General features: G+C 41.0%; 1 protein-coding gene across 14 annotated transcripts in view; it reads right to left on the bottom strand.

The window, feature by feature from the left end:
* The window catches only part of BBX (BBX high mobility group box domain containing), a 133,682-nt gene extending 112,386 nt beyond the window's left edge, over positions 1-21,296 (bottom strand). For 3 of the 14 annotated variants that reach the window (XM_083736422.1, XM_083736415.1, XM_083736408.1), the window contains exons 1-3: positions 21,135-21,296; positions 19,386-19,499; positions 17,360-17,432 (exon numbers count right to left, since the gene is read on the bottom strand). Coding sequence is in view for 1 of the 14 variants with exons in the window: in XM_083736407.1 (XP_083592533.1) it covers positions 19,386-19,394 (9 nt within the window). In the remaining 13 variants the exon portion in view is untranslated. Of the gene's footprint in view, positions 1-17,359; positions 17,433-18,449; positions 18,537-19,385; positions 19,500-19,835; positions 19,974-20,406; positions 20,427-20,568; positions 20,683-20,719; positions 20,999-21,134 lie in introns of those variants that run through there. The other 11 variants (XM_083736409.1, XM_083736416.1, XM_083736419.1 and 8 more) reach the window with 10 other exon arrangements.
* Positions 21,297-22,207: the final 911 nt, after the last annotated feature.

The following is a 22,207-nucleotide window of genomic DNA, read 5'->3' on the forward strand; positions in this document are numbered from 1 at the left end:
TTAAGATTTATTTAAGCTTACTGTTTAATTAGTTTGATCTTATACAACACTTTTCAATGGTTCTAGAAAATAGTCTACTCAGCTAATGCCGCACATATCATCTATGTCTAGAGGCAGAACTCTAATAACACAGTACTATGCACACATTTACTTAGAAGTTAGGTTCTGCTGTGCTCAATAGGGCTCTCATTGCTTAGAAAGTGTATACAGGATTACAGGCTTGGAACAAGAAAGTACTCTAATCCTAAATATTTTTTTTTTTGCATTAAAGATTTAAAAACATCTCTGTCCATAGTAAAATAGTAGTAATTAGCGCCTAAAATTGTAGCGGCAATAAGCCTAACTGACACCTCACAGTGAGGTTGATATCTATTATCATGCACACCATAAGCACAACTATGGTGTATCGCATAATACAATTGTGCAGAACAAGGAGTAAGTTTAGCAAAAACAACAACAAAAAAGTCTCAAGCAAGTTACCCGAAGCTAAAAGAAAAATCTTATAAATATTAATATAAATATGGCAACCAGTTAGATATTATGTAAAAATGATGCATCAACATAGTTCCCCAAATTTAAAATCTGCACATCACCTAAGTATCCAGGCTGCTCTGTTTTATATATTTCAGAGAGAGAGAGAAAGTAACAAGTAAAAAAGTTAATCAAGAATGGGAGGAATCTCCCAATACAGCTTCTGGGCTATGACTAATGTCAGAATTTCTCACCAATTTCTCAACTAAATATTTAGTTTCACAGAACAACTCTTGTTTATAACTAGAGGTTAAGAAAATTCTTTCTACTGTTGTTATAAATGTCATTGAACTGATGTATCAAAAGGGCCTGAAAGCGTAGTGAAATTAAATTCATTTAGTGTATTTCATACAACACAGAAATTCTCTTTGGAATTCATTGCCAGAAACTGTTGTAAATAACAAAGATCAACAATGTGAGTGGGATAATTAAGAGAAATAGTCTTAACACACTAGCTGAAGTTAGGAATTCCTGTGGCTCCTAACTAATCTTATCATGGCATACACATTCTTGTTGAGACATAGTTTCTCAAACTTTGGGTGCCACTAGAGAAAACAGGAGAAGATGGGCAGACTCAAAACTATTTTGCATGTCTTATTGGTGACAGCATTTTATGAAGTGTGAGTCACACAACTCCAATGGGAGTAGTGAGTGTCTCTGACTGTACTGTGCTGTTCCAAATTTCATCAAATAGGAAGATAAAGTGGCAAAAGGAGAGGATATGGAATCAAGCAAGCAGTAAAGGAAATGAAAATAAAGGGGAAAGTGGGGAGATTGTACATATAGTTGCTTCTAGAAAACTTGCAAACAGTGATTAAACAGATTAATTCCTCACCTGGTTCTGAGCAATATAGGGACTTTACATGTTAGTAGCAACACCTTGGACTTGGCCCAGCAGCAAACTGGCAGCCAGTGTAAACCCGAGAAGCAAGGTGTTATATGCTGGTGACAGCTTGTCCCACAAGTAATCTAGTTGTTACATTTTGTAGTAGCTGGAACCTCTGGATCAAGCCCACGCAGAGTTCCACATAGAGTGGAGCAAAGTTTGTGCAGTAATCTAACTGCAGTAATCCAACCGGGGTTACCAATGCATGGACAACTGTGGCTTATTACAGTGGTACCTCGCAAGACGAATGCCTCGCAAGACGAAAAACACGCAAGACGAAAGGGTTTTTCGTTTTTTTGCGTTGCTTCACAAGACGATTTTCCCTATGGGCTTGCTTCGCAAGATGAAAACGTCTTGCGAGTTTGCTTCCTTTTTCTTAAAGCCGTTAATACCCAGCGAATCCGCGCTCCACAAGACGAAAAAATCACAAGACGACACAATTCGCGGAACGTCTTGCGAGGCACCACTGTACTTTCTCTGACAACAGAGTCTCACACAAACTTCCAAATCCTGTACATAAAACACATGTGAAAAGAATAATGTTTCATAGTACAAAGGTGCCCCATGGTTTGGGTTTCGGGATCGAGCCAGACCATGGACAAGTTGCTACTTGGCATTAGTCTCAAATCCATAAATTTGGCTTGGCTACGTCAAAAGAGAACAATCAGTTTGTGAGCTACCTTCTATTCACAAACTATGGGATACAGTCCTCAACCAGTTCCCACTGGTGTACTTTTGGCATTAATTACTGTAAGGGTTTATTACCACTGCCATTGAGTATCACCAGTGACATACCAGCAGTAGTAATAAAGACAAGCTGGGTAAAGTACTATGTGAAATACATATGAAATACTGTCTGGCAGAAAAGTAATAAAACTGAAATAAAAAGCATGGATTTGATGGAAATACAGAATTTGATTTCATAATCTTCTATTTATACTTGTGGACAGCTGACCATTGTCTGATCTAGCAAACCTCTTCTTAGCTTCTTATAGCTGATATAGCTTGATATATATGCTTTGAGAAACATCTCCTGAAAAGAACAAGGACTGCCAAGTCCCCCCATAGCAAGTGCACCTAAGCTTTTAATAGCTGCATGGCTTAGTAAGTGATTTTCTTTTAATTCTGCCAGAAATCTTGAAGAAACGGAAGCAACTCCAAGATGCAGTCCTTTTTCCAATTTTTGCATAGGACAATGAATAATATGTCATCATATAGATATTTTTTCCTGTTTCTACATTTGATGATTTCTACTTACAATCATTACATTCCTTTTTCATCACATACATTTCCCATGAAACCTGGAAATCTAATATCAACATTTAATTTGCTCACTAATAGGTACACCTGCCTCAAATCAGTAATGGATTGTGCTGCAATCCATAGTCTTTAAAAGAAAACAGACGACAACCTACTACTACTACTGTTCATAAAATCTCAGGGTGGTTCACCTACATTTTATTTCCTAAGATTATAGCCACCATGGAATCAGTTCCATCAGCAAAGCGATTTATAGGATAGAGTACTATATACTCATCCCAAAACCAGCATAAAATAAACAAGTTTCATCACAGCTCTACTCTGGGATTGGGGGGGGGGGGTGGAGACTTTTACAGTGCTTTATATTTTATGGATTTTATCCCATTTCATACATTCTTTTAGTAACCATGTATGGATGCCAAATGCATATAAATATTAGGTGGGTTTAGTAGTTTCAATTTTTTTAGCTTTGTTTACTAAATATAAGTAAGGAAGTCAATTTGTGTTTATGTTTTTTCCCTTTTCTTTTTTCTTTTTTGTATGTTCCGGTTTTTTGTGTTTGTATAGTATTATTTTTGATTCAATGTTTGTAATATTTGTTATGATTCTGCATTGAAAATTTTTTTTTTTTTAAAAAAAGTAAAATAAATAAATAATTGTAACCTGCACCAGAAAATTTTCCAATTCAAACTTTACCAGAAAGCCTACATTATTTGTTTGTTTAGCAAAACTGACATGCCACTTGATTTTAAAAAAACATCCAAGTGGTTAACAAAATTATAAAACAAAACAAAATTATTGATTAAAAAATGGTTAAAAACAGGTATTTTAAAACATTCAAAAGATTATTAAAACCAACAGTAGCTAAAAAGAGATAGAACATACATAACTGCTTCACGTGTGGATACACTTGCCTAAATGTTTTAAGCAGGCAACCAGAAAAGCAAGCAACATCATGGGCTGTTCTATGTTTACTTCCTGCTACTGAATGCAGTTGCTGCACAAATGCATTTTCAATGTGCACATGCAGCAAAATAACATAAGTCTGTTACATTTATTATATTTATTAGCATTATTAGTTTCATAATTTAACCTACCTTTCTAACACAGAGGGCCTAGAAGGCAGTCAACAATAATTGTTGAAACAGGACTTATCCTTTTAGAGATATTTATAGGGGGGTTTTGCCATTTGGGTTGGGGGAAAATTTGGGGAGGGGGGTGCTGGAAGGCAGAGAAGAGAAAGTGGAAGTCTTGTTGTGCAGGTTGATTCCCACCATACAAGCAGACAAACATCATGAGATGCTGCCCAATTTGAATACAAAACAAAAATCAAAATCAACAAAACCAGAAGCAGCATAAATGTAACAAAATAAAAAACTCACCGCACCCCAAAGTTATGCAAAAACCAAACACAAATATCCAACTCAGCCAAAATATAGGAAAAACAGCCCCTCCATCAGCAGTGATAGCTTTACACCTTCATCACCTTTGATTTTGCCTAAAGTACTTCAGGAAATGCAATGGCCCAACAGCATGAGGAAATATGGCCTCCCTAGGGTCAACATTCTGCAACTGAGGTGTCACAGGAGAAAAGACTCTACTTCATCATGTGCCAAACCACCATACCTCAGATGGCAGGGGACATGAAGCCAAGCCTCTTATGTCCAATGGGAGGAGCCAAGCCTGAAAGTATTATTTTAAAAAGTTCAAAACTAACATTTTTAACTAGGCCCAGAAATGAATAGGTAATTGATAAAAATGAGGCAGTATCAGTTATTTTTGCAGGCAAATTCTAGTTATTATTTGGCAGCTGTTTAACAGACCACTGTATTTTAATACTTTGTTGGAAGCTGCCCAGGGTGGCTGGGGAGACCCAACCAGATGGGCGCGGTATAAATAATAAATTATTATAATTATCATCATCATCAGCAGCAGCAGCAGCATCATCATCATCAATGAAGTTTTTATTCCATTCAGAGTGCTGTCACTAGGATATAAGTGCTACTACTGTACAGCATTAATGATCCTAGTAGTCAATGTCCACTAGGGTTTATACATTGATCTTATGGATGCAAGGAATAATTTGAACAATTTTCCTAGCTTAGTATCAGATAGATATGTCCCATTTGCCAGTGTTTGAATGTTGTTTTCCTGTGGGGGGAAAAGGCACTTGCTGACGCTGCCACAACTAAAATCGATCTACTAGATCAGGCTGTGCAAGACCACCTTGAAAGAAAGTAACTTCTCACATTTTCCAGCACCTTATTAATAGTATTATGAGATTTATCTATTACCCACCCTTCCTCAACAGATCAAAGGGCAGGTTACAACAATGTAAAATTGAGAATAAAAAATAGTTAAACAAATTACTGTCTCAGGAATAGCATGCGTCCTGAAGATGCACAACTCAGGTGTCAAAGGCCCAGGTAAACATTGAGTGTTCACTGAAAGCTGTACAGTGAAGGTGTCAGATGCATGTCTGTGGGAAGGTAATTTGTCAACTTATAGGCATTTTGAACATGCAAATCTTTACTTTTTTTAACTGTCCCCACCTCCATGCTGTTCATGTGGAAAGTAAATGACATTTCTGAAATAGTAAAAATATATGCTAAAGATGCATACTTCTCTGATACACCAGTGCTAATAATAAAAAAACAGTTACTGAAAAATTATTGATAGCTATCCACCATCCACCATGCGTGTTCTCCTCACTGCATATCCACCAAACAATCCATCTAAATGTGTTACTCCAGAGTCTTTAAAATGTTTACCACAAAGTCTGAAGTCTTTCAGATCAATTAGCCAGTGCAAAAAGTTTTAGATTGTTTGTTCTCCCACAAAACATTGTTCTGCTCCTGATTTACCCTATCCACCTATATTTATATATATTATCCATTTAATGAAGGAAGTTACTTTGCTCTGCTGATCGTGCTCTACACTACAATGCAAATGTCTTGCTCCCAAAGCGATAAACATTCAGAAATGCATAAGGGAATCTTTCTACTAATCCTTGATTTTTTCCTAAAAATGTCAGCCGCAACGGTCAAACCAGTAAAAGTAAGTGATTTCGGGGGGGGGGCGTCAAGACATTGGGGGTGGGCTTAATTCGGAAGCAAGGACTAAGAGCAGGCTGGAGTAAAAAGTTCATGTACTGGGTGGTAGTCAATTAAGTTGTATTCAGTCAGTGTAGACCCACTGAAATTAATGGACCTAACTTAAGTCATGTTCATTCATTTCAATGTTTTCATTCTGAGTAAAACTTAGTTGAATATCATCCATCATATATGCAGATACCTACATGTGTAACATTTTACGAAGCAACACGTAATTGGGAAAATTTCATTCTATCCATCTTAAAGATTCATACGTTATCTTGCAGTCAAGTTGTCCTCAATGTGCATGTGCCACACATTATAATAAGAATAAGTATAAAGTGTAGCAAGAATAAAATATAAAGGGTAGGATCCAGAAAGGTGTGAGTGGAGGCAATTAAGTTGTAGCACTTTTCCATAAGTGCTAGTGGAAGCTTTTTACAACCAGGTATCTACAATTGTGTCATACTCTGCAAAGTCAATGCAAGATCCAGCCTGTAGTGTAGAAGTGAATTGCACTTAGACATGTGATGCAATTAAAACAACTAACAACTCACAGTAGATAATAATAACGACTCACATAATAAACTGCGTAATTCTATTCCATTAAAAGTTTGAGTAAAAATGCTCAGTTTTTACTTAGTGCCTAAAAGAAACTAAAGCAATCACTGAGCCAACATGTTTGGGCAAGGTGCTCTCTAGTTGGGATGTCATTTTAGTACTGGTCATCATCTTTTCTGCAGTCAGGCTAGCTCCCTGAATGCACACCAAGAGAGATGTGGAAAGCACAGCTTTAAAGGCTGTGTTTTCTTGGGTCAGCTGCATGGCTTGGTATATTACACAGGTCCACCTAAATGCAAGGCTGGCAAAAGCCAATATATTTTGAAAGATAATGATACTTTGCCAGCTTTACTTTGCATTTGTTGGAGTATTTCTAGCCTTAGAGTCAGATCTATCTTTCAAAGCAGTATCTAGGAAACATATGGTCTGCAGACTTTAAACCAACCCCTCAAGCATAAAGGAGAATCTTGCTGGAATCTTAAGAATGTCAGATTTTGTTTTGAGGTGTGCTCTCCCCCCCCCCCAAAAAAAAATCATTAGGCCTCACGGTTTTGCAGGTAAGCATAACTAAAAGGCTGAGAATCGGGAGGCAAATTATATGCGCTACAAATCTTTCAGTTTCTCAGATCTCATGCTTTATACGCTTCATAATTCTGAGGACGTAACATCACGATACAAAAAGTTTAAGCATAGTGATTCTAGATTGGTTGTGCAATGGAAAACTTAAAATGCCTCAAATGCTTATGAGGATGAAATCCAACAAAGAGAACACATTCAAAACTGCATGGCTCAGGAGTCACTTTGAAAGTATACAATGCCCATGAACTCTGTGTGTTGGCATCTAGATACGTATCTGTGACTGCTATCAGATTTTTGTGGCATATGTACAAGAAAAACTGCAGATCAATAGTAAGATGCTGGTTCTAATATAACTCCAAGCTGTTTTCTTTACAGTCTTAAAATGAATTTTGGAATAAAAGAGGTTCTGAAAGTCAATTTATATTAAATTGCAGGTCCTGACAACTCACAGCCAGTAACATTGATTCAGGAAAAAACCCAAATACATACACAAATACACGGGGCAAACCTGCTTCTCAGAAAACTGCACACCAGGAAGTAACAGAGTATGTAAGAATGGGTTATTATGTTAACGGTATTTATTCCAATTTATTTTTTACACATTTACACAATTATATCTAACTTTTAAAGTAACTCATATTTCTGTAGAAGTATAGGATACATAATTTTATGCTAAGAACATGCACCAGAGCTGTAGCCTGAAGATTAAAAATTTAGTAAAAGTATATCTTTTTTAAGCAACTAAGATAATGGGCCTCTTCATATATTGCATTTTAAAGTCTATACTTCAATGCACAATTTGCAGAGCAGGAATTTACAGTGAGATACTACTAAATACTTGAAACTATATGTATCATAAGGGAATATTCATCAGTGTGAGCAGGATCAGCTGCAATTGCCACTGAGCAGAACCTTGTGGGGAAAGGGCTTGATGCCAGATACTGTTGTACTACCACTCCCATCATGCCTAGTCAGCTTAGACAACGGTCAGGGATGATGGGAGTTGTAGGCTGCCCTAAAGCAAGGTGTTTATGCCTGCATCAGCTGTGTAGACAAAATGTCACAAAATAACTACAGTCGTACCTGGTTTTCGAACAGAATGGATTCTGGAAATCTGTTTGACTTCCGAAACGTTCAGAAACCAAGGCACTGCTTCCATTTGGCTGCAGTAGCGTCCTGCAGCCAATTGGAAGCTGCACTGGACATTCGGCTTCCGAGGCAAAGTTTGCAAATCTACTTCCGGGTTTGCAAGGTTCGAGTTCCAAGTTGTTCGTGAACTAAGCTGTTCGAAAACCCAGATACAACTGTATTACATTCCCCTCCCCACCCAGAGATTTGTTGATTTTTGTAATTAGACTACTGTAACTGCCTCACAAAAGTTTTCAAAACCAACAATTAGTCAAGAATGCAACAGATAGCCTTTTGCCATTGGGAGCATCAAAGTGCCACTTTACAAAAGCTGCACTGGTTTCCATTCTATTTCCAAGCAAAATTTAAATTTCCAAGCAGCCTTTAAAACCCTAAATGGCTTGAAACCAATATACTTCAATGACCACCTTCACCCACAGAATCCTGCCCACTCATTATGAACTGTTGGACAGGCTCCACCCTGACCCCTAGTGCTAGCTAAGGCCTGACTGGGTAGAATGCAAAAGTGCATGAAGTTGCACCTAAATTATGAAATTGTTTGACCACCTCGTTTGGCCTATCACAGTCTGCAGTCGACTTTTTCTGGCAAGCACTGTCCTGCCAGGTTAATGGAATGCTATTCACTTTTCCTCCTTTTTTTCCTGTATCACTTTATCTCTTTTTAATAAAATGTTTAAAAAGTTTATGGATCCTTGTTTTTAAATCATTTTTATCTACTTGCTATCCCCATTTCAGTTTTATTGTTTTTAAAGAACACATAATAACTGCAAGTCTGCATTAGTTTGCAAACTAGCACATAGTTTGGTCCTAAGAACTCACATCACATGATCATTGTGACAATGAATAAAGATTGGGAAGAATGTTAAATGCTGAAATAGCTACATGCACAGGCCTGAAAGAGCCACTTGCTTGGTAACCCGTGGACAGTAATAGTTACCTGCAGGTGACCAGGCAATAAAGCTTTATAAAAAGAATGCTCACATTTAGGTGCACAATTAGGACCCGCAAACCAGTTAAACTCGAAGAGCATTCGCTGGGGTCATTCTATTTCCCAGTCAACCTGTCCAGGCTGAACAGTCCTATCTTCTCCTTTCAAGTTAACTGTGAATGCAAATTTTTACTGCACCTTGATTAAAATTTGCTTGGGAATGATGTCGATGCATGCAGGGAGCAGGGAAATAAAGTTGCTTTATGGCAAATGTTTGGGGCCCATTAGTTAGCTACCTCTGAAGTAGAGTGGTTATAATTAAACCTGCCTATTTCCTTTGAGTTTTATGAAAACAAATCAACTCTGGTCCAAGAACTAGGCAATTAATTTGGCTTACCATTGTGTATATACCCTGCCTTACGTATATACCCCTGGAAGTTATATAAGATTATCTCTCATACAGGCACAGACTAGAGCCAGACCTGCTTATCTTAAGTTTCTCCCAAGGTTTCTGCTTCATGAGTTTTCAGGTCATACAAATACATTAGATGCAGTATGCCCACTACACCAATAAAATATCAGAAACTATAGATGGCACACTGTAAGTGTATTCACTTGTGCAAATGTTTAGAACTAAAGTATTAAAGATAGAGTTCACTGTAAACTCCCTAGAAGACCTGCAATGTTGTTTTGCACTGGGGTTTTTTTAATCTGTAAAAGAAAATAACACTTCAGTGTTTCTATCTGTTAATAGTTTACTGTAGGAATGAATCCAGTTGGAGTCCATCCACTGATGGACTCTGATCCAGCTGGATTTTCCATTGGCAAAATAAGAAACAAAGCAATATTTCTCTCTGTACCATCCCACAATACCTCCTACTGTGTTGCAAAGGGTACCCCAACCATCTAGAACAGATTTTGGAGGGCTGGGGAGAGGTGGAAGGGATTGCTGAAGGTCACCTCAAATCCCTGTCCTGCTGACAGATATCTGTATTGGTTCTAAGAGCCTTCTGTCAGTCAACAGAGGGATACCAATTGGATGCAACAGTCATTAAAGAAAAATACACCATAGATTTGAATCCAGACATAGTAGTAGTTGAAAGAGGCCTACTGGGTGGTATTCAAGTAAGTTTTACTCAAAGTAGACTGACTGAGATTACAGGACGTAATTTCACTAGTAAAACTTAGTTGAATACTATATATTGAACACAATTCTCTTGATTTCAATGGGTCTACTCCAAATGACTGTGTCTGGGTCAAACCCATTTCATACAAGAAAATATATCTACAGGGCTAAATGGCTAAATAAATTAACTAGAAAGATTCTCAAATATACAATGAATTGTTTAAATCAAGCCAAGTCACACATTTAAGTAGCAATAGTTCCTTACTAGTGATGAAAATCTGGGAGCAATTAGATCACAAAATTGACAGCAATGATGCAACCCAATAAAGTAAGCAATCGGAAAATGACCAAATGAATATCAAAAGTTCTGTACATTAAAAGGGAACTGGATATCACTAATATAGGTTTAGGAAATAAACTGCAATAATATAGCATTTTTCCCTATGTATTGAATGATATGTAAAACGGGAATTATGAGTTTATTTTTGTTAGTTGATTATAATGGGTAGAGAATTATATACAAAGATGTTGTATTCTATATGTTTATATAATAAAAATCAGAGGGGAAATGAGCAAAAGTTAAAATTACACATACATTTGTTTCACCTCAGCCACTATATGTGCACAAATAACAAACACTAGAAAATAAATATAAATAATTCTTATATGGTTTGCACATATAGAAATCATTACAAAATGATTTATACAAATCTCTGATGAAACACTTTGCATCGTAGGTATCAAATGTTCAGTTACAAGGCCCAACAAACTATACAGCAGAAGAGCACAATTCTCTATTTTACTTTGGCAATACAATACGTAATACAAGGAGATAAAAGCCTGTTTTCAAATGTACGGTATTTTTTAAAGCTGCTTTCAGACATCTGGAAAATTATCCTAAATTAGTCTAAATATGGATTTCCTCCGGGTCAACTCCGTGATGTCTAAAAGCAATTGTCCTTTGATTCATCTCAGGGCATTTACTTTCTAACCCTAGGGGTCATTCTGAAACAGAACGAAGCTTCTCAAGTAACTGCTCTGTACTTGCAAACTCCTGTAATAACCTAGATATAGAATCTTCATTTTTTTTACACTCAGGAGCTTCTGCTGACTTACAATGAAGTTGCTCAATAAATTGAGCACAAAAGGCCTACAGCAGGACGATGACAAATTAAGTCAGTTATTAGCAAAGTTCACCTTTGAAGCTTTCAGAACTACCGTATTGACAGCCGGAAGAGGGTTTGGACACAAGTCTTACATGACCTAAAATCTCACCATTCTCTTCTCTGTTACAGCTTAAACTATAATTTGCTTTAATAGTTATGCATCAAAGATGCCTGAGGGTCCATTTATTGATTTGAGTGTTATACCCACCTACACCAATATCTGCAGATATTATTTATGCATTTATGCCCATGGGACATAATCTAGAAAAGTAAGATACACCAGAATCCCATAGAGTTCTATAAGATTTCCTTCAAAGGAAATGTACATAGGAAACCAACTTTATTTACTTAACTGTACTAAATATCACTGATTTCAGTGAGACAAGCCTCATTTGCTCTGGTTTCCACCCGTGAAGAGCCATAAGAGTCATAAAAATATGCCCGCCTGATGTTTGCCTACACATTCGGTAAAGCACAAATCTGAAGTACAGATTTGGAGGTGCAGGACCATGAAACTACTGCACTTCCTTTTAAAATGTAACAATATTGACAGGTTTAAGCTAAGCAACCTGTTTGATTAAAGTTGTTGTTAATTCGATTTATACCTCCCTTTATCAAAAGAACACATTTTATGGAGCACAATAATAATAATATTAATAGTAGTAACAACAACAACAACAGCCCCCACCGGCAGTTTTAACAGGCCGTAATTATTTTATGGCCAAAGGCCTGGGTAAAGAGGAATGAATGTTTTAGCCTGATGCCTAATGATATGTAATGATGGTACCAGGAGAACGTCTCTGGGGAGAGCATTCTACAGATGGGGAGCTACCACCGAAAAGACCTACTCTCGTGATGCCACCCTCCGAACCTCTTCGGGAGAAGCAACATGGAGAAGCACATTGGATGACAAGTGCAGGGTCCAGGGCAGTTCATATGGGAAGAGGCAATTCTTAAGGTACTGAGGGTATGAGACATGTAAGGCTTTATATGTCAACACAAGCACTTTGAATTGGGCCCAGAAACTAATTGCCAGCCCATGTAGTCAGGGGGCAGGATTGGAACATATGCTCAAACCGTCTTGCCCCTGTGAGTAACCTGGCTGCTGAATTCTGCACCAGCTGAAGTTTCAGAACCGACTTCAGAAGCAGCCCCACATATAATGCATTGCAGTAATCCAGACATGGAGAATCTTCTGAGGCTTTGCATGGCTATCATATCTGGGAGCAATAGTGGACAAGCTGAATATATGCCTATAGACCCCAGAAACAGGAAACACAGTTTTTTTAGCAGTGGAGCTACTGTTCCCTTTCAGGATGCCTGCTTACAGGCATTCAAAAGGTAGAATGACAACAAAGTGCAAAGGATAAGTGCAGTCAGCTATACAACACTCATCTATAAGCAAGAAGCTCAAAAGTGTCTGGATGACAGCTATCAGAGACCACTGCATTATACAAATAAGTATCTATCTATCTATCTATCTATCTATCTATCTATCTATCTAATGAAAAGCTATTAATAATGCTCAATCTAATTGAGGAGTTCATAAAGTTCCAAAATGATAAATTATAGCTCTCTGAAGGACAGATGGGATAGAATGGAATGCAGGAAAGCAAAATGGCAGAACTGCAAAACAGTTTGAAGAACTCTGGGTATGCAAAAGTAATAATACCTGCCAAGCCTCAGGACATTTTACCCAATGATGCCTAAAGCATGGACATGACATGTTACTTTAAAACAATCAGCAATATTCCAAATTTTGTTGAAGAAACATACCGGATTTGAGTTTATACACTAGTTGAATTAAATACCAGTTTGCTAAGTGCTGGAACAATACCAGAGTGAATAAAATGAATAAGTTAGCTAAAGAACACTACTTTCAAATCTAGAAGATATTACCAATACAACATACAGCTTATTACCAAAGTTTACTGCAACGATAAAGGAAAGATAGTTTGAATTCTACTATTTTGTTCACTGTTCTTGCTCTGTCCCTGGGAAAACTGGTGTCATTGGGAAAGATTTATTTACGTTAGTCTCTTATGCTACTGGTGTGTTCTATAGCGCTGCCCCTTATGTACACTCTTCATGTGTGTAGTTTTTGGGGTTTAAATATCTCTACTCATGCTGATGTGTTCTGTTTGCAACATTCCACAGAACAAGGAAGGATCCTGGTCCTGTCCACAGAAATATAATTTCACTTGGTGCCATTAACTTCAATGTTTCATTTGTACCATCTTATCTTCTCCATCCATATCATAGTTATGCACTGCCTAGCAATGCTCAAAATGAAAATATTGCACTAGTATACATAGATGGCTTCACCAGCGGAACACGTTTTTTATATAGTACTGTGCTGGTATAAAAGGCCCCTACAATCTTCCCTATCCACTTTCAGTCTTGCAGAACATGCTGCCTTTTAAATATGTGAAGCAGCTGGAAAACAGTAAGGTTATTGCTCTCCTCTGTCCATATCCAGTAAAACAAAAAACTATACGTTATTTTCTACTGATTCCATTTATCCCATTGACTGCCTGTGATCCCTGCAGCTCTTTCATATGCGCAACAGACACAGGATTATTATCAGATTTAGGAGTTTAGAGGCAAAGGAAGCTCTGCACAGGCCAGTGAGAACACAAAGCAACAGGCTCCTGGGCTCAGTATGAGAGAAGAGTGGTGTTGACTCAAGCAACAAGTTGCTCAGAATAAAGAGCCAGAGTCTGAGATGTAACTCCATTGGACTCTCGTGTTGCCCAAAGGCTGCTTCAGCTTCTTCTGGCCTACAAACACTAGTGGTACCAAAGCACAAGCTAGCAGACCCCTCCTCTGACAAGCTGCCATACATAGTCCCGGGTTTGAATTCCTGGCACTTCACATAACAAATGCATATTTGCCAAAATGCTGGCCCACAAGAGGACAAGGAAAGCCCAACCTTCTTTTTAAAAGTATAAAGCTTCACAAACTGTTTTACATTATCTTATGTTTGACTCCTTTCTTTATGATTTGTTGAAATGAACTCATTAACCTGCTAGTTTATCCAGTTTCGTTAAGTCTGACTACTGAGTGTAACCCTGACTCTTAAGAGGTGTGAAAGAGCTCTCCTGTTAAGACTGTCAAAGGAATTCATTACTGAGGGGGCAGAATGGCTTTGTGTACAAAGCCCAATCTTTTAAAGATTTTTAGCAGATTTGCTAATAGACTTGAACCGTAATGGATTTTAATACTTGAGTGACATGTATTCCACCACCCTGATATCCGATGGACACTTTCCCCAATGAAATTAATAATGCAGTCCTATGCATACTTAACTAGTAAAATCAGCCAAATAAACATATATAAACTCAACCTGCATATTTCTTAACTATGTTCTCATGTCCCTTTGATTTCAGTGGAGCTTAAGCATGCCTAACACTCTTTGGATTGAACCCAGTGGCTTCAAGCCTACACAGATTCATGTCCATTTATCCAACTGGAACAGCATGTAAAAGTTGTCAGGATCAGAGCCAACACTTGGAATTTATCTGTAGATTTTGCTAATAAAGTGTACTTAAAACCTAATGTATTAGACAAATATATTTAGAAAGAAACTATATTCAAACACTAAAAAGCTCAACAGAGTATGTACAAAGTTGAAGAAAATTCAGTTTTTAGACACTTCTATTATGTTTCCAAGTAAATTACTTCAGTGCTTTCTTTCAAAGATATTCAATTATTCTTTTCTTTTTATATGGACTTTTAAACATGTTGTAGCTTTAATCATCATTTTTAGGTTCCGATGACACTTTTAACATTACTCAGAGCCGCTCTCCAACAAAAAGAAACTTTAAACTGTCTCTTTATAAAGTTTTTTGACAGCCACACATAATTTAGGATACATAATAATCAGAAGTATACGTATCCCTTTAGCATGGCAATCAAGAGCTAGACAGTACACATATAATCATTTTCAGTGCTAAGCCAGTCCTCTCTAAAAACTTCACTAACACAGCAGTGAGGAAAAGAGGGAAAACGCAGACACACAGAAAAAAAACAGCCTTCCCCATTATAAAACCCCACCAAACTTCAAGCAAAGAATCTAATTATATACTGCAGGATTATTTAAACATCCAGTTTGAGTTTTATATATTAAATCTAATCTACTGTTGGTAATAACAACAGTTAGCATGTACATAGCACTTTGTGTTCAAAGTATTTCATATACATTATCATGCTGCAACCCTTACAACCAACCCTGTAAAGCAGGTCATCTCCCTGTTTCCAAAGGAAGACAATAGCTACCCTAGGAGTAGTGAGAGGAAAGATCCCTGATACGTAACTTAGTCTCTTTGCCACTAAGCTACACCAGAGTACAGTCGTACCTTGGTTTTCGAACAGCTTAGTTCTTGGAACATTTTGGCTCCCAAACACCGCAAACCTGGAAGTGACTGTTCCAGTTTGCGAACTATTTTTGGAAGCCGAACATCCAACGGGGCTTCCGCAGCTTCCGATTGACTTCCAAGGTACGACTGTATGTGGTATTATTACCATTAGTGGTGAGGTGTACAGATTAAACCCTTGCTCCTTCACATAAACACTTCAGTCCCCATAGGTTTTAATAAGCAAGGGGGTAGTAGTCAACAATAGTCCTACTCAGAGTAAATCTACTGCAGTAAATGGACATGCCTAACCTAACTTTAGACGGGTTTAGGACTACCCCAAGTTTCTATAAACTTTTCCTACTTTTGACCCAACTGAACTATAACATACGAAGTAGTTTTCCAAGAAGAGTAACATTTTTTTTAAGTCAGCATTTTAGGACACAAGATACAACTTACATTCCTGTGAATTCAGTGAGTTAATAACTGAGGTTTGAAGAAAACTATCTTTGCTAGGAAATGTGAAGCCTTGGGCAAAGGAAGTGGGAGTACAGCTTTCCTTTCTCCTAACTTCTAACAAGGCATGCAATCTCGTACTCTATGATTGGAATGTCAACACAGAGAGGCTGCAGTAGTTCCAGCGTGAAGCGGTCACCCATTCCATGCTCTCGTTAGGGATTCTCAATGATCAAGGTTATCTGGAGTAATTCTTGAGCCTGTAAACTTGAAATAGACCCCACTGTTTCTACCTCTGAATACCTATTTCTGGAATACAGCTACTAATCACAAATTCTTATGAAAACTGAATATAAAACATAAACCATTATACTCCCCACCACTACCATTAATTACATGTTCCTGTTGTAAGTCATAGGATAGTTCTGCTTTGTTTTGCACTATTAGTGCATAAATACAGCATAGTATAATCATTAGGTTCAAACAGAATAGCCTTTGGACAGTCACTCATTATTCTAAAGTTAAATTTTGCTGGCTATAATCTTCTTTTGAACACAATAGATCTACATAATTCAAAATTCCCCTAAAACATCTACAGCTGTAAAAAATTATTGTGCAAATAGTGACAATTTAATAGCTATTTAATTGACCTAAATTAATGACTGCAGAAAAATAAATAGAAGGAAAGAGGAATTTCCAAAGAAAAGTGATACAACACCGAGGCTGCTATCCTATACCTGGGATTAATACTTTCCTGGGATTAATCCTCCCTAAATTTTAATGGAGTAGACAGGTATAAATTTATGCTGAGAATGTCTTAAATGTTAAAGTCATATGGATGTCATTCCCAACTCCTTGAAGATGATTCCAGAATATTGAGTTTAGATTTAACTCTTAGGTTTGGACAGTGTTTATAAACCCTGTTGCATCACTCAAAAAAACTACATCTTCGGTTATAAAATTTTACTTGCAATTTTTAGGTTCCCCTCCCCATTAAAACTATTCAGCTTAGTGAAACGAATATTGGGAGCCCAGCGTGGGCATTTTTACATGCTAATTTCCTGATTAACAAACCCCACATACCAACACAGTCCCCCTATTCCCCACAAACACTGCATGCTGTCACATTTCCTGATTGTGTCTAAAGAAAACATGTTCTCTAAGAAATCTAAAAACTGAACAAGCACCTTACATCTGAATGTAAGAGACAGGTAGCCAGTATCTCACTAACATCAATCTTGTTCTGTGTGTGTACAGTTTACATACTTACCCAGGAAGGCAAATGGAAATTACAGGCAGAGGAAAATGAAGCTGTATCCAAGCCTTTGTCATGTGATAGTGACCTATAAAGTATCAAATAGAGGCATATCATCAGCACATCATGATTTTACAATATTGCAGCTGGCCCAAAACTGCAGCAAGGCTAGAGGGATCCCAAAATTGCAACTTACTTTTGTCCCCCTTTGTACCCACCCAACAGTAAGTTCTTATTAAAATATGAAGCAATTTTGTGCCTCCAGAAGGAAAACACACAAACATACAAAACTGTCAAGTTTAAACTGCAAACAAAACCAGCAAAGTGTTTATAAAGTGCACTGGGAGTGAACAAGTGAAAGAAATTGTATGGGGGATTCATCACTAGGGCAGGTCCCCCCCCCCCCTCATTAAACAGCACATCCAAGATGGCAAATACAGAGAAAGTTGAACTCAAATTGCAAATGGGAATCGAACAGGAAGGAAGCCCCTCGATGTGCACATGTAATCGGTTAGTCAGTTTCGTGGATGAATTTAAGCAACATCATCACCGTTCTCCAAAACAAAATCTGAGACCCAGACTGCCGGTCTACACGAGACGTTGCAACATAGTTTCAGGTAGTCCCCATTTCCCGATCCCTCTTGATAAGATCCCCCTCCCACCTCCTTTCGCCATCGCAATCCAAAGAGAGAAGAGAGAAATATTATATAGACCTGACTTCCTCCAGCACACGGGGAAAGAGAGCATTCGCCTGCAAGCCACCCCCACCCGGCCAGCCACCTACCCCACCATGCAAAGTGTAGGCAGGGCCACTGAGGTCTGGGGGTGAAAGCGAAGGTTGTTAAACATGGAGTGTCGCGAGGAAGATAAAGCAAGCCCAGAGCTTTCCCTTCTTCTTTCTGGTCAGCATCAAGTTTGCATCTTAGTTACAAAATGTCGATCTTAAAGGCTGACAAGACACAGGGAGGGAGAAAGAGAGAGAGTCCATCTTGCGGGGTGGGGGGGGGGGAGAGTGTTGCTGGAAGGAGCGAGGAGCAATAATATAACGTAAGAAAGAAAGAAAGAAAACCTCAAACCTCCCCGAGGGGAAAAGTCTGCACAACACCTTGTAGGAGAGCCTGGAGCAGAAAAAGGCAGCCGGAGAAGCGGGCGCCGGGGGAAGTGGGGGGCTGCTGCCGAATCTCCCCCCACTCCTCCTCCTCCACACCCTTTGCCTCCCCAGCGAGATTCGGTGAATCAGACTGGCAGCAAACACCTCCCTGCTGCTGCTGCTGCTGCTGCCGCCGCCGCCGCCACTGCTCCCCTCCTCCTCCCCGCGGGCCCGAGCTATGATCCCGCGGCTGCTGCCACCGGGAAAGAGGAGGAGGTGCTGCTGCTGCTGCTGCTGCTGCTGGAGCCACATGGAAGCCCAGAATCCTTGTGGTTGCTCCATCTCCAGCGTGTTAGGGGCGAAGAAGAAGGGGGGGACCAGCACCAAGAGAGTGGGTGTCTGGGTGGGTGGCAAGCTGCCCCCCTCGGCCTCACCCGTGCACGGAGCCGGGGATCTGAACGTGTCATGAGCAGGACAGGCAATGGTTTCAGAGCCCCAGGCCAAGTGACCATCCTCCGCGGCAGCCTGCTCCCCCACCACCACGCTCGCCTCTCTCTCTTGACAAACTTTCCGACAAGATCCACCCGCGAGAAGTCGCTAATTTCCCCCCCCCTCGCACTTTTCGGGGTGCTGGGGACGACGGCGGCGGCGGGAGGGGGGGGGGAGAGAAACGGAAATAACCCCAGAAGACCAAACGCAGCTCGCAACAAGAGTGGCCGCGAACCGGGTATTTGCTTTAACTCTCTCCCAGATCCCCCCACAACCCGCCAGGGCGCTTTCTTTCCGCCCCCCTCCCCACCACCACGACAGAAAAGGAAAGCGCTGGATTGGGGGGGGGGGGTGAAGGGAGAGAATAGCTTGCCTATGGCTCTCCGCTCGCTCTCCGCCCCCCCCCCCCCGCTCTCTGTCGTACATGTTGTCTCAGCTTCTTTTTGCATCGTTTCATTTTACCTTCCTCATTCAGCGGCAGCGGATTGTTCACAGAGATATTCCGAACGCAAACCTCCTCCTGCTTTCCAGATCCCAGGATTAACGAGACGTTTCTGTTTTGCTCACCCCACCTCCCTGGCAAAAAAAAAAAAATGCGCGTTGGTTTTGGGGGTTTTTTTCTGTTTCTCAAAAACCTCCTATGCCGGATCCAGCCATGCAAGTTTTCATACATTCGCAAATAAAACACCAGAGAGGAAGGAGAGCGAGCGAGGGGAGGGCTGGTGAAGGAAGAAGGAGCGTCTGATTTCTGTAATTTACCAGCGACCCGATCTCGCAGCACAGCAAATAACAGTTCGACACCCATCTGCCGGCTGGTGGCTCCGTAACCCCCCCGGAAGACACGCGTCCCCCTCCCTGTGCAAACGACCTGCAAGTTTTCTGTCATCGCGACCACCCGGTGTCACAACTTACCTTCAGAAACAGGACTTTAAACTGCCAAGGCCTTCCTCTCCCCCCGCTTCCCCTCGCAGCCTCGCTCTCTCTCCACCTTAAACTTATTGACACAACATAATCCCACATTCATGCAAAATCCTGACACAGCCTCTCTCCTCCTCCGTCCGTCCCTCCCCCCCCCCCCATCTCTTTTATTCTTCCTTGCTCCCGGCTTGCACTATTACTTTTTTATATATTTTTATATATATGTAAAATCTCTCCCTCCCACCCCTCCTTTAAAAAACAACACACTAACAAAACTCCCCTCTAATAATTGCACATTTTGATGTTGTTGTTTGTGTGGAAGGAAGCAGGAGGAGGGAAGGAGGGAGGGAAAGTGCCTTGCAAGACATGATCCCCTCTCTCTCTCTCTCGCTACCGGAAAACGAACGATTCCCAACTCTCGAAGCCCGAGCAACTGAGCCCCGTTTGTCGGAGGGGCTGCGGGGGGTGGGGGTGCTTCCCACCGCCCCCCCCTTACCCTGCCCTCGCCCACAGTGACACAAAACACGAGCCGCCGCCGCCGCGCAACACAAATAAATCAACGCACCGACGACATCGTCGCCCCCTCCCCCCTCTTACAATGAACTTTCGTTTCTCGCTGCCCCTGTCAAAGAGACAAACACGCGGGGGAAGGGATGCGTGGGGGTGGGGGGTGGGTTGTTTCGAATCCCTCCTGTGGGAGTCCCGGTTATTATATTTCCCGGCCCACCGTTGCTGCTGCTGCTGCTCTTGCCTCCGTGCGGTGGTGAGGTTTCCAACGCAGCCTGGCACTGGCTGGCCTACCCTTGGGTTGGTGCTGCTCTTTTCCCTCGCTCGCTCTCCCTTTCCTGCTAAATGCATTGCATAGCATTGCAACTCACCTCTTTCCTCCGCCTCTCTTCATATCCTCTCTCTCTCCCCCCCCCCCTCCACCTTCTCCCCACAACCACCACTCCTGCCCTATATAATCTAGAGAGCTCTAGAGCTGCAGCTTCCCCTCGCGCAAGGGCTGCGAAGAAGCCCACCCCTGACCTTCTCTCTCTCGCCTCGACCCTCCCCATCCAAAGTTTGAGGCAGGAAAAGTGAATGGGGATGGTGGGCAGCGGGGACGCCGAGAGGTCCGCGCCTGCCTTCTCAGGGAGTCCACCCTGCTGCCGGTTGAGGAGGAGTCCTTGGGGGCTGCTGCCCCCATGCTTTTAAGTGAGTAATAATAGAAAGGGAAGTGTTGGGAAAGGGGAGCCCTTTCCTCCTGGCTCGGGGTGGAGAGAGGGAGGGGAGGCTGCTGGCTGCACTTACCTCCGACTGTGTGCCCGTGTGTGTGTGAATGAGTGTCTGTTGAGTGTTGGCGGCCGTGGCCAGTCAGTGTTTCTTTATGTGAAAGTGAGGAGAGAGAGAAGAGCAGCTCTCAAGCTGAGCCCACACTGTACACTGTTTCCCCCACATATACAGTACATTGCAAAGCCGGGGAGAAGACCGAAAACATTCGTTTTTTATATAAGGCAGCCTGCCATTGGCTCGCGGGGCTGAGGGACAGGTTGGCCAGCCATACAGCTCGCCTGTTACACCCGAAGAGAAACGCACGCAACCACACACACACTCCCCCCCTTCTCTCTCTCCCTCACATGCACACACTGGCGAGCGCGTGCACAAACTCACACGCCCGCAGAAAAAATATTATCGCGTATTTGTTAAAAACAAAAACAGAAAACCCGGCGTTTCGGGACCTGTAGGCAGCTTTTTCTTTTCTTGGTCAGGTGGAGGGAGGGCAGGTAGAAGGGAAGAGCAAAGTAGCGAGGGGAGGGGGAAGCAGCCGCGCCGGTGCATAAAAAAGAAGAAAAAACATGCCCGAAACTGGTGTCCATTAACTGACATGGGAGGTTTCCTGTGGTCATAAACTCCCAACTCCGCTGGGCGCCGAAGTGGGGCGCTTGCTCGCCCGGTGTGTAGAGCCCCGTGGAAAAGCAGGGCTTTGTGTGACGATTTGCCAAGGGGAGCTGGCAGACAGTTGCCACGGGGCAGGATTTCAGTGGCTGGTGGTGATCTGGCTGTTTAGCTGGGCTGATCCCACGGAGAGGCCAAGAATACCTCACAGAGAAGAAGTTCGCAGCACCCGAAAAAAAAAATGCCTTTCAGGGGCGCTGCCCAACTGAGAGGTCAATACTTTTAGCTACACAAAAGTCTGCCCAGTGACGAGGTCGGGGGGGACGGTGCGAAATACTGATTTTACTGGCTGATCATTTCCCAAAATCTCTCCCAGTCAACAACAGTGCAGCAGCACGATTCTAGGGAGGGCTGGTGATCCACAACAGGGACCTAAAACAGTATTGACTTCATATTGAGATGCTCTCTTTAAATTATTACTTGGGTGG

The sequence above is a fragment of the Podarcis gaigeae genome (genome assembly GCF_964106915.1).
Source record: "Podarcis gaigeae genome assembly, chromosome: 4".
Lineage (NCBI taxonomy): Eukaryota > Metazoa > Chordata > Lepidosauria > Squamata > Lacertidae > Podarcis > Podarcis gaigeae.